This window comes from Lepidochelys kempii, chromosome 27, assembly GCF_965140285.1.
Source record: "Lepidochelys kempii isolate rLepKem1 chromosome 27, rLepKem1.hap1, whole genome shotgun sequence".
Taxonomy (NCBI): Eukaryota; Metazoa; Chordata; order Testudines; family Cheloniidae; genus Lepidochelys; species Lepidochelys kempii.
In genome coordinates, this window is record NC_136406.1 from 17,444,135 (window position 1) to 17,456,252 (window position 12,118).

The 12,118-nt window shown below is 44.2% G+C and overlaps 1 protein-coding gene across 8 annotated transcripts in view; it reads left to right on the plus strand.

Annotated features, from left to right (window-relative positions):
* Positions 1-12,118, plus strand: part of ATP6V0A1 (ATPase H+ transporting V0 subunit a1) — a 193,715-nt gene that overhangs the window by 174,563 nt on the left and 7,034 nt on the right. For 6 of the 8 annotated variants that reach the window (XM_078850747.1, XM_073326103.1, XM_073326095.1 and 3 more), the window contains 4 exons: positions 710-817; positions 1,589-1,606; positions 4,653-4,770; positions 7,042-7,213. In XM_078850747.1, the coding sequence (XP_078706873.1) occupies positions 710-817; positions 1,589-1,606; positions 4,653-4,770; positions 7,042-7,213 (416 nt within the window). The remainder of the gene's footprint in view (positions 1-709; positions 818-1,588; positions 1,607-4,652; positions 4,771-7,041; positions 7,214-12,118) is intronic. The other 2 variants (XM_073326099.1, XM_073326101.1) reach the window with 1 other exon arrangement.

A 12,118-nucleotide genomic window follows, 5' to 3' on the forward strand; every position in this document is an offset into this window, starting at 1 on the left:
AAGTTAGAACAGAGTCCAAGTATGACCTTTAATATTTGAGGAGGAACCAAAGGACAGTTGTGTCTTAAGTACTGAATGTCTAAACAAATGCCTATAAAAGGAATCATTTGCAGAATTCAGAACTTCCATGTAAGAGAAGGTCTGGTTCCCACCCCAACCCCATCCCTGCCAATGTGTGGTGTGGGCATGCCTGGTACAAACTGGTGCGGAGCAAGCATATATATTTGTTGTTAGCATGTGGGATAATGCTGCTTTGCTGTTTGCCGGTAAGTGATGTATTTAATATACACCAGTATTTGCCTTTCTGTCAAAGATTCCAGGAGTTCCGAAAACTCTTGGAAACTTTTAACAAATCATTGCACAAAACCCATCAATTTCAGCCTGTGTGTCACTCTGAGAGAACGTGGCTCTTGGTCAAAGGTGAAATTATTTTGTGTAAAGCTTTATAACATCAAAAATTAATTCAAAATTGGTTTCACTGTTTTTCAGACCCAGCAGTTATATGCACGTGTTTCCCACTCAGTCAGGAAGAGCAGTGTACTCCATTTGTGAAACACTATTGTGCCTTGACTCTTAACATTTAATGTGTGGTTTTCTTTGAGCTGCTGCTGCTTTCTGGAGGTGTCCGAAATGCAGTCTCTGATCCCCTCCGCAAATGTTGCACTAAACCGCAGCAACACTTGGCTCTTTCTCTTTGTGCACGTTTTAGGGAACTCACAACTTCGGTGGGATCCGGGTGGGCAACGGACCAACTGAGGAGGATGCAGAGATCATTCAGCATGACCAGCTTTCCACCCATTCTGAAGATGGCGATGAGGTGAGCTGCTGATCGTCCTTCACTTCCCCACTGTAAAGTTGGCAGTGAAAAGGGTTATTTCCTGCTTAATATATTTACTAGTTTTGAGGATCCTAACTCGATACCAACCTTGCCAGTGGAGCTGGAACAGCAGAAATTCAGATCCATTCTAATTTCCTGCTTCCTCATGCCGCCTTCCACTCATCCTCATGACTGTTAACATCAGTGAAAGTTCTCTGCACAGGTCAAGGAACATATGTGGCCTTTTCTGTCTGAATTCTTATCCCAAAGAATGAGCACCTGACAGGCAAGCTCCCCCCCACCCTCCCTTAGGCTGAACAGTAAAATCTAGGCAGTTGCCACAGACACATTTTGCCCAGTTTACTCTCCAGTTGAGATGGTAATTGTGTGTTTTGTTATTTGAGTTACTCTATTTATTTATCTGTCAGGCATTATAAGCCTGTGTTTAAAATAAATCCAAGTGCCGTAGTACTTGAGTACTCAACTCTTGTTTCAGATTCACTTTAACATGTTTTCCTAACTGCCCTGCCTTTCCTACCACACCTGGGGAGAAAAAGAGAAAGTGATAGTATTGATCATCTTGGGGACATTCTGCTGCCTGTTTGGACAGCGTAGTGGACTGCTGTTCCTCTGCGTTACGCTGCCTGCACAATGTGTGCTAAGTGCTACCACTTAAATGTGCCCTGTGAATAAGGGATTTATTAACCTTGTGTTCGTGACTAATGTTATGACTGTGGGACTCTGCACTAAATGTAAATTTATGTTTACAAGCCTGCAGAGGATGAGGCGGTAAGATGACAGCCGGCTTTGCATTCATCTGTATCTGCACCATTTCCCATTGATGGAAATCACCTGCTGAATTAACACATGATTTCCTTTTTTCCGTGCCATGTGACTTGTTTTCCCATTAGCTGTAGCTATTTACGTGTCATGAGCCATTTCTAATACTCCATACAATATCCTCTCCGTTTAAAAAACCCTTGTCTGTATTGCTTCATCTCTTTAAATTGTGCTTTGCTTTCTTATCTCCCTTGATTTTTAGATTGCAAATGCTTCTCAGTTGACCTGCACAGCTGTCGATCAAAAGATCTACAAGGGGCTTCTAAATGTTTATAATATAGAGTTGCTGGAGAAGCAAGACTGTCTTTGTTAACACTTTGACAAAACAGATACAACAGTCTCCAGGAACGTCTGGGGTGTTTTTGCAAACTACTTTATAGATTTTTTTTTTCCCTAGCTGTCATCCAGAGCTAGGTATTCTATTGACTGAATGTTGCCCGAAACAAATGCGGCCAAATATTGGAACATACAAAATTGGACTAGCTGATGACCAGAGAATCAATATTTTTCTCTTTAAAAGGGGGCGTTTATTGGTGAGAATTGCTCATATTCAGACACAAATAGTTAGATTCTCTGAGAGTTGGAGAAGTATAAAATACCATTTTGGAATAGACTGTGAAATCTAACCAGCCTCTCTGCTCTTCTTCGTACCAAAAGACCATTATTCATCATGTTTTTCCTACCTCCTGTGGTCCTAGAGTTGGTGGTGTAAGTTATTCTCTTTGGGTGGGTCTCTCTCTAGACTCTAGCCGTGCCAAGGTAACAGATTGTATCTCTGGAGGCGGTATGTTAACCTTAAGAGCAGTTGTTCTGTTCGCGGGTCTGTGCTGTTGGTGTACCAGGTGCTTTGTTTGTCCTTGTTTTACCTTTAAGCGAAACAAGAAAGCTGATCCATACACTGATAAAGATATAGGTTGCTTCACAATCAAGAGGCGATTTTCCTCATGGTCTTCATGGCAACAAATGGTGATAGAATGCGCTAGTGTAGCTCCATTGTCTCCACACAGCTAAGAAAAATACAAATTCCTGTTCCACTCCAGTTCCCAGAAGACCTTTGGATCATTAAATTTTTATTTAGCCCTATAGTGTTTGCGGCTCTGGGAACTGTGTTGATACAATGATAAAAGTTGGTCTGATGGTGAAATAACTGTAGAGGTCTTCTCAATCCTCAAGAAGAAGGATGTTCAGTGCATCCAAACGATACAGCAGAGAAGCCTCAGTGGATAACCTCCCCCGACAGTAGCACTTTTGGGCTTGTTTCAAGAGTTGACCTAGAGGGTCAGATTTCAGCTTCTAGTTCCCCGTGTGTAACCCCAGTAATGTCCGTGCAGTTCACACATGTAACTAGAAGCAGAATATTGTCCTATCCATCTCAGGTGCGTGACTGGGTGAATTTTTAATGTGTTGAGTGGAGCGAAGTCTCCAAGACCAAAGTGTGGTGACAAACTAAACATACCACCATGGTGTACCCTCAAATCTCCCCTTTATCAAGTTGCTGCTTTCAATGTAGTGCCACATGAGGGTAGCACCTCAGAACTGGAACAGCTGTGTGACGGTGAACTTGGAATGCATAATTCGGAAACCACGGTCAGCATGCATAGAGGCCATGGAATTGCGGAAACATTGCCATGAGACGCTTCTTTGTTTCTGTAAATTTTCCTGAACATGAATCTTTTAAGAGAGCTGTTGCCCTTAGGGATGAGCCCTAGCGCTGGTGAAATAGGTGTAATGCAGATCAGTCTGGCCGCGTTTGAATGCTATGCAGGCCCATAAACACTTCTTCTTCTTTTTTTTTTAAATTAAGCAGAGTGAAAAATAACCCATCAGGCTACAGGAACTCTGCTAAAGCCGTCCCATGAGCATCTTTGGGTTGAAGCACAGGAGTGGTTGTCTCCCTGGCAGTTATTCACTAACTCTGCCAAGCGCTGTACTACTTGTTTAAATATTTGTCGGATTCAGTTTGTTTTACGCTGACTTGCTGTGTGTGCTGGACAGAGGACTCTGGTAAACAGAGAAGGTTTTACTGAGGAATTCTTGCAGTTTATGTTCCTGTGAAGAGAGATCTGGGCTCTCAACAGCTAGTTTGACATAGTTGTTTGAAATGTTTATTGCTTTGGCTATTTAAGGGGGGAACAAGAATAAAAATAGCATTCTATACTCCTTTCGGAACACCGATCACTCAGTGTCATAAAATTCTGCATCCCCTTTAATAACGTGCTTTGGAGAAGTTCACAGAGCATGGATTAACTCCAAGATGCAGAAACATCGGACTCTCTTTTTTCCAAGCTGCAATGTGGCAAACTTTCCTACATTTATTCTGAAATCATTTTGAACTGATTGCCCAAATGTTTGGAAGGCATAGAGACTCTGCAGATGGAAAAGTGAAGCAGAGATGAGATTTTCAAAATAACTTTTTGTGCATTATTTCTTCTTTCACAGAGAGATTGCTTCCATAGTTCCCACAGCAGTGCAAAAGATGCAGTATTGTCTCGGGCTTTTTCTGATTTTTTTTTCATACATTTATCTCATTCCTGTGGAGAGGGAAAACTGTACTTGTAATCCCTCTCCTCTTTTGTAGAAATAGATACCCCTTACCCATGTGTTCATACGGAACCGCTTCTTACTGAACAGTCTTTTCCTGGTAAAATCCTGGTTCCAATCATAACTGTTTTCATTGCCTGTCATGTGAAAGTAGATGTTTTTTAAGCCTACAAATTACAGTGTTGAATGATTATTTCTGATTAGTTTCTCAGATTTAGCAAAAAGTGTCAACTTTCACTGCAATTGTGAAATTATATTTGGTATAGTCTTCCTAAATGATCTATATCCAAAGGGCCAGTAGAAGAAATGATCAGTAAGAGCCCAAACTACAAACATAGTGCCCTTGTAATAGCCCCAGACAGTGGTGCCGCTTCCCTAATCTGCCAACCCTTGCTCATTGCAACTACTTTGCAGATGGTCTCAATTTCTCTTTGCTCTGTTGTTCTTTCTGCAGTTTGATTTTGGGGATACGGTGGTACATCAGGCCATCCATACCATTGAGTATTGTCTGGGGTGCATTTCCAACACAGCGTCCTACCTGCGGCTTTGGGCTCTCAGCCTGGCCCATGCACGTAAGTATCTTTCCCAAAGCTGGAGGTTTGATCAGCATCTCAAGATCAACCTGGACAAAAAGGTCCTGGGGAGGTGGCCTAGGCATGTGTGTATGTGCCACAGAGAGAAACTACCCTAGTGTGTGTGTCATGTATTCTGGGGTGCAGTCCAGACCAGTGAGGGGTTGTCACCACATGCGAGGCACCCAAGGTTGCAAGGCAGTGACTTGCTGATGTAGTCCCCAGTGTGGGCTACTCACAAACAGCCGGACAGCATGCAGGTCACACCCTGAGTGTCTGTGTATAGCTGCAGTCCTGGTCCAGCCACTCTGACCCCAGCAGCCTGTCAGCAAACACCAGCTACTCTCTGGCTTCCGGCAGCCTTGGTTACTACCTGTAGGGTGATCTCCCCACCCTCTCAGTCCCAGATTTTCCCCAAAATGTGTTCTGCATTGCCCAGCCTTCTGGACATCTCAGATATTGGAGGTCCATTGCCCCGTCAGGGGTCAGTGTACAACAGTCTGCTGCTCTGATCGGAGTTACCAAACAGTTCTATTTGAACACAACACTGAATTCATTTTGATTAAAGAATAAAAACAAGTTTATGTAACTACAAAGAGATGGTTTAAGTGAGTACAAGTATTAGGTGCTAAAGTCAGAAATAGAGAAAGAAAGATAACGCTTCCTAGTAGAAAGAAAAGGAGTATTTGTGGCACCTTAGAGACTAACCAATTTATTTGAGCATAAGCTTTCGTGAGCTACAGCTCACTTCATCGGATGCATACTGTGGAAAATACAGAAGATCTTATAAATTTCGTGTAGCTCATGAAAGCTTATGCTCAAATAAATTAGTTAGTCTCTAAGGTGCCACAAGTACTCCTTTTTTCTTTTTGTGAATACAGACTAACACGGCTGTTACTCTGCTTCCTAGTAGCTAAGACTTGACAAACTAGACTTGGTTCAAGGTAAAACCCTTACCACGTTCCCTACAAATCTTTCACAAAGTCCCTAGTCCTTTCCAGATGCAAGGATAGAGGCATGGAGTCTCATGTCATTTGTTAAAATGAAAATTGATCGGTTCCTGCCCCACTTTACTGCCAAAGCAAGGCCACTTGCCTGGTGATGTCTAATCAACTTTGACACCTGGTGAGAGGCGTCACCTTGTATTTTGTCTTTGAGAAACCAGTTTTACCCCTTCCCCAGATTTGTCTGGTAAACATATTTCAGTCATTTCAGCTCATCTTCATGACTTTATCTGTAATATTGCTGTGTACGTTTCATCTTGATATAAGTTTTTCAAATGATCCGTCACAAGGCATATTTTGTACACAGACCATTACACTCATATGGAGGGTGAGTGTACAGGAGTGCGTTTGGTCAGTGTGGTAGGGTCAGGCTGTGCTGGGCTCAGGGTTGGCAGGGAGTATTGACTACGGTCATCAGGATTTTAGCCTTTGCTTGTCATTGAACCTCAGTGTGTCATGAAGAGTGCGTATAGACTAGTGGCACTTGTGACAGTGGCACCCAAATTTAGCTCAGCGGTGGGAGCTACAGTAGTAACTTGTCAGGAGCCCAAAGGAATCTGCATAAAATGGAGCAGCTTGCAGCTGCCTTCGCCATTAATGCAGAGTTGCAATCTCTTTAGACTACATAGACCCAGGATGAAGTATTGCACGCTGGATGAGTGGAATCCATTGCAGATCGCTGTGCAGCCACCTTTAGCTCACGGGCTGTGCGTTGGCCAACCTGTGTTATGGTCTGTGTGTGAAGAATCGGTTTCATGTGTTAGTTTTCGTAGACTAGAATGGTTCAGCTTACCCATTAACCTTGGCCAAGGATTTTTTGGTGGTTTTTTTTTTTGGTAAGTTCTTTGCTCCTCTCATGTAGTGCGGCAGCTGGAATGTTGCTCCATTCTGGTGTGGGTGACTGTGTCTGTAGTAAGAGGCAGGAGCGGTTGCTGCCCAGGGTCTGCTTATGCAGGCTGTGTTTATGAAGAGCATCCTGGGCTCAGGAGAAGAGGATGGAATTTAAAGCACTGAGTAAGTGGCAGCTCTGGCCTTGAAGCCTGTGCCAGGAATTGGACTTCAGGTCCTGAGTTACCTGGCTGCAAGCACTTCTTGTTCTTCACAAGCAGCCCAAGCAGAACCATCCTTCCGGCTCCTGCAGGGCTAGAAACAGTCCCAGCGGGGTGGGAACGGGCTATTTCGGAAGGTTACCTAAAGCCCACTCCCAATGAAATAAACCACAACCACCCTGAAATAAGCAGTATTCTTCCTGCTCTTCTTCCTGCAGAGCTTTCCGAGGTGCTCTGGACCATGGTGATCCACATCGGCCTCAGTGTGAGAAGTTTGGCTGGAGGTTTTGTTTTGTTCTTCATATTTGCTGCTTTCGCTACCTTGACTGTGGCAATCCTTCTGATCATGGAGGGCCTGTCAGCTTTCCTTCATGCACTCCGCTTGCACTGGTAAGTTTACTGGAATGTAGAGGTTTTAAAGCTATTATAAGCAAGATAATTCACCACCACTCTGAATGCTGTCTCCTAGAAAGCTGTATGTGCTTGCCTTGCTGTCCCGTCCCACCCCACCCCACCCCAAGCAAAGTTTAGGCTTCAGTTATAAAATTCAGAGAATTGGTAATCACGTGCTGAAACCGGCATTGCCTGGTGCTGCTCGGACAGTGTACTGAGTGTAACTAAACTAGGTGCTTGTTCTATAGCTGGCAGCAAAACCTCATGAAGGTTAGGGACCTTATTTTCTGCTTTCGTGGTCCCAATAATATTCCTCACTCCCGTCCTCTACAGTTAAGTCACTAGGCATGCGTTCAGAGTAGCTGGCATAACTGTTCTATGCACAACAAAGTACCATTGAAACCAGCTAAACCTTTCTAGGCAGCCTGCTCTGGGGGTATGGAAAGTTTGGGCCCTTCAGCAGTTTCTCTGTTTTGCTGTGTTGCCTGATTATGGCATTTGTTCCTCTTGTCTCCTTAATGATGTTACATAGTGATTGATTGATTGCTGACCGCACATGGAACTGCAGTTATCTAGTTAGTTCATTCTTTCTCAGGAAAATGGAGCAGAACAGAACAATAGCAGTTACACCTCAGCCTGGGGTGATAGTTATCGAGATCTGGTGATCCAGATCTTGAGCTGGGGTCAAGAGAACTGTCTATATTCTGCAAGAGAAGTAGACTTGTTTCCAGAAAGGACAGCTGTGTTTTGTGATATGAGAGATTAAACCAGTGGTCTGGGCAGAGGTCACGGTGAAACCCTGATTCTTTGAGTAACTCATTATGTGCCTCTCAGTTCAGCTTAAAGTGAAAGAAAGCCCTGCTTAGACAGCAGCCAGTGAGGGTGGGTGGAATGAAGAAGGCTGTTACTGATCCCTGTGTAGCAGTTGACAAATGCGGAGGGTTACTGATCCCTGTGTAGCAGTTGACAAATGCGGAGGGTTGCAGCCGAAGAGCCTGGAGGAGTTTCTCTCTTTCAGGTAGCTTGTTGGTTATCGTAGGTATTCACCTTACTCCCAGCAGCAAACTACACTAGTGGGTCAAAGTCAGCCCTGACTGGAAGAGACCTTTAGCTTCAGATTTGCTTCTTCACCCTTTTTTTATAGAAAGTGAAGTAGTTTTTTTAAACTGGGGTCTGGCTATCTTAAGAAAGTTTATTCTTGTATTCGGTGTGTTGACTACTCTCTTCCTGCCTTGTGGCTTTCAAGGCAGAATCTGGAACTTCTTCCTGGAACTCAAACTGCATTTTTAAAATGTAATGTTAGGAGCTCTCTGAGCTCTAGGCCATTGGTCCAATCCAGTGACGAGGTTTTATACAGCCAGTGTAGCAGATTCTCTTTGGTGTTTCCTCGGTTTAGATATCAAATGATTTGTCCATTGTTCTTCACGTCACACCCTTCCTTACATTTAACTTGCGTAGAACAAATAAAGGCTATGTCTGCACTGCGCACCTTTTAGCGACACAGCTGTGCCGCTAAAAGGTGCGCAGTGTAGCCACTCCCGACGTCAAAATACGTCCACCCCCATGAGAGACGGTATCTCTGTCGGCGGGAGAGCTCTCCCACCAACAAAGCGCTGTTCACACCGGCGCTTTTTTCAGTAAAACTATTCTCTTCCAGGGGGGCGTTTTTTCATACCCCTGAATGACAAAAGTATTACCATCAAAAGCGCAGTGTAGACAAAGCCTTAATGTTACCCTCTGTGTGTCTAAAAAGACCCACTGGTCACTGTTCTTGGTTAGTCCTGCTCAGCTGGTAGTTCAGATTGTGTGTATTCAGGGAGTCAGTAAGTGAAGAGAAGTGAGATTATTCAGTGGAGCATAATCGCTTTCTCTCCACCCAGGCCCAGAGTGAGTTCCTAGTCCCTGCTTTTAAAGAGCAGTTATTCCACTTTGACTTCCAGTGTGGCAGGCTATCTCTCTGGTGTGATCAAAGGGACAATACAAAAAAAGGCATTGATTTAGCTAGCTCTTGGGTCCCCTCAAACTACACATAGAACTAGGCAGGAGAGCCTGTGAGTAACTCTCTTCTCCTCCTTGCCCATCTCCTCCAGTAATTCTGTTGGGTCAGTTCTGAGTTTTTCATGGTTGGCCGAAAGCATGAAGCAAAATCGCAAATGTAGCTTGTGAGGTGTTTGGTCCTGCTCTGAGCTCACTTACTTGTGGTTCTGTCCGTTTCCTTTTGTGAAACGTCCCAGTTACAGTCTGAAAGTAGGAGCGCAGGGCTCTTTTAGGCGCTCGTTGAAAATAAACAGCACCATTTTTTCTGTCCTGAGTGCCTTGGCAGTCCTGTGGCTGGACAGCCAAACCCAGTGGGACTTTGAGACCAGGAGAAGAAATAAAACTCTTTGGAGTCTTTTGTGTATTTTTCCAGTAAGAAATAAAATGTGGTGGTAATGACAACTGCAGCTTTTTGGACTTCCTCTGATTTCTTTTTGGGATGAAAACTTAGTCCTTTTGCACCCCCTAATGGCACAGATTCCAGGTGCATATTGAAGCTTTCCAGTATGCTCCGGGATCTTCAGAATTCAAACCACAAAGTCATGATTCATACAGGAATTCTACAGCGTAGCCATCTTATGTAGGGAGGGGATCTCTACTACAGTTGTCTGCAACTCCCGAAAATGGCTGTTGGATGGCGTTTCTGTTTTTCCTGGCATCCAGCCTAGAAAATTTCACATTGGTTATGTTAGAGCCCATTGCTTCTAGCTGGTGTTCCTTGTCCTCACACAGCAGTCATTGGCAGTATGTAACAGCAAAGTCCAGTGAAAAGAACTTTGATCTTGCACCCACTGTAGTGAGTTATCTCTCATCAGACAGTGAACAGTGCATCAACTTGTATATGGTGTTCATACTCTTCAGATGTTTAACTGCATCTTTGAATTAGTAGCTGGCCATCTAAATCTCCTGTCTGAGCTGCAACATTCCATCACACATTTGCAAAAATGTAAAAAAAAATTACAATTTTTTCCTTCAAAATTAAAAAACTGATTTTTCAAAAGAAAAATATTCTGAAAGTATGGACTGAAATAAATGAAGCAGGTATATTTTAAAATATACACCTCTTCTGCTAAACAGTCATAGCCTCCGTACGTATGCAGGGGCCTGATTCAAAGCTACCTGCAATCAGTGGTACAGGCCATGTGTGATTTATATGGTCCACAATGTAGCTGAAAGTGCACGTTCACTGTTAGGGAGAAGCTTTGCACAATGCCAGATTTTTAAGCACAATTTTTAAAAATATTAAGCTCATGGAAACACTACAGGGAAGGTGGCACCATCCCAGTGGGAGGCAAGCTGACAGAAGACAGTGGGACTTCTTGAGCCAAGAAATGACCGTAACAACATGGAACACACTTGTTGTGTAGAACAACTGCAGAGCATTTACTGGGAAATTACAGAAGCATAACTCAAGAGTGAAGTCATATTTCCCCTAAACATAAGTGCCTCAAACCTGTAAACTCCATAAGAGTAAATCTGCTCATAAAAGTTTGCTGATGGGAAAAGCAATTTAGCAAGATAGCATGAGATCTCAAGTACTGTGCTGAGACTGTCATTTGGGTTACTTTATCCCTGTGGAACAATTAGTTACAAGTTTCTTGGTCTCCAAACAGTCTCCTCTTAGCATTTCTTTGTAGTCTAATGAAATCCTAGCACTTCCAGTGCTGTCTTTTTTAACATGAAAACTCAAAAGAACAACGGGACCACGTGCAGCTGTCCTCGGAGGAGCAGCTTTGGAAGAGGGTTGTGTCCGATTAGTTGGCTGTTTGTAGCTGGGGATGAGGAGTCACCAATCTGGAATGCTATGGGGTGGGTGGGTGGCTCAGTCTTCATGGAACAGAGGAGTCATTTAACATGTGCCTTGCTGGTGGAAATCAGAGGAATGTGAGGTCTGCCTGTCACGCCCCATTGGAGAAGATTTATTTTGTACTTTTTCAGAAAATACAGCTTCCTCCATCGGTAACCTGGACTGTGGGTTTGGCGAATGTTTCATGACCTGTTGAAACATTACTGTGGCAGTGGCCTCGTCCTTGCACGTCTTTAGTTCCCCCTTACCAGATCCCAGCTGTGTTGGAAATGCAGGCTACGGCTTTTGTTTCCCTTTGGCTAGTAACTTGCCTGCTTGTTTTAAAAATCTCCTTTATCTCTGTATTTGCTTTTCATTAATACAATTTGTGGCATCGCTGTTTGAATTAAACACAGCCAGGCGTGTCGTTCACTTCCTTGAAACCCCAGTTCCTAAACCTTGGAGAGAGACAGAGCTTATCTAGTGACACGGGCCTGTGATCAGCCGACCCCCGTGGACCTGACATTTATAAATTGGCGTTGCATTTCTGAGTGTTTGTGGAGCTGCCTTCTCGGAGGAAACAGTCCTCCAAACAGATCTCTAGGGCTGAGTGGGACTCGGAGCTTCCCTTTCCCACCCATTAGAATGACAGGGGTGGTTGTGCAGTTGGCCAGGAAGTCACTGAAGGTTGCTGGTGTGCTCCAGTTGGGAGGGATGTGTGGAAGCTCCCTGTGAGCAGGATTAGGAGTGCTCCTTGAGTGCTGCTTGGAACGGATGGGTAGCAGCATGTGTCAGACAGGAGACATCAGGTCAGCTCATGGAGGCTAAAGGTTTGGCTTGGCATTTGTTGCCGGGGAGAGGATTATCTCTGCAGCCACGCTGTCAGCTTCAGGCCGAGGGTGCGAGAAGCACTAGAACTAATGAATCTCAACCTGCAAGTGTTCCAGAGGAACCGTACAATTCGGACTTGGCTCAGGTCACTCAAGCATCAATTTTTCCCAACCTGTTACCCATCCCTGACTCCAGTGAATTAACCCCACGCAGCACCCTGTGAATGGTGCACCTCGTCCGTTACCCGG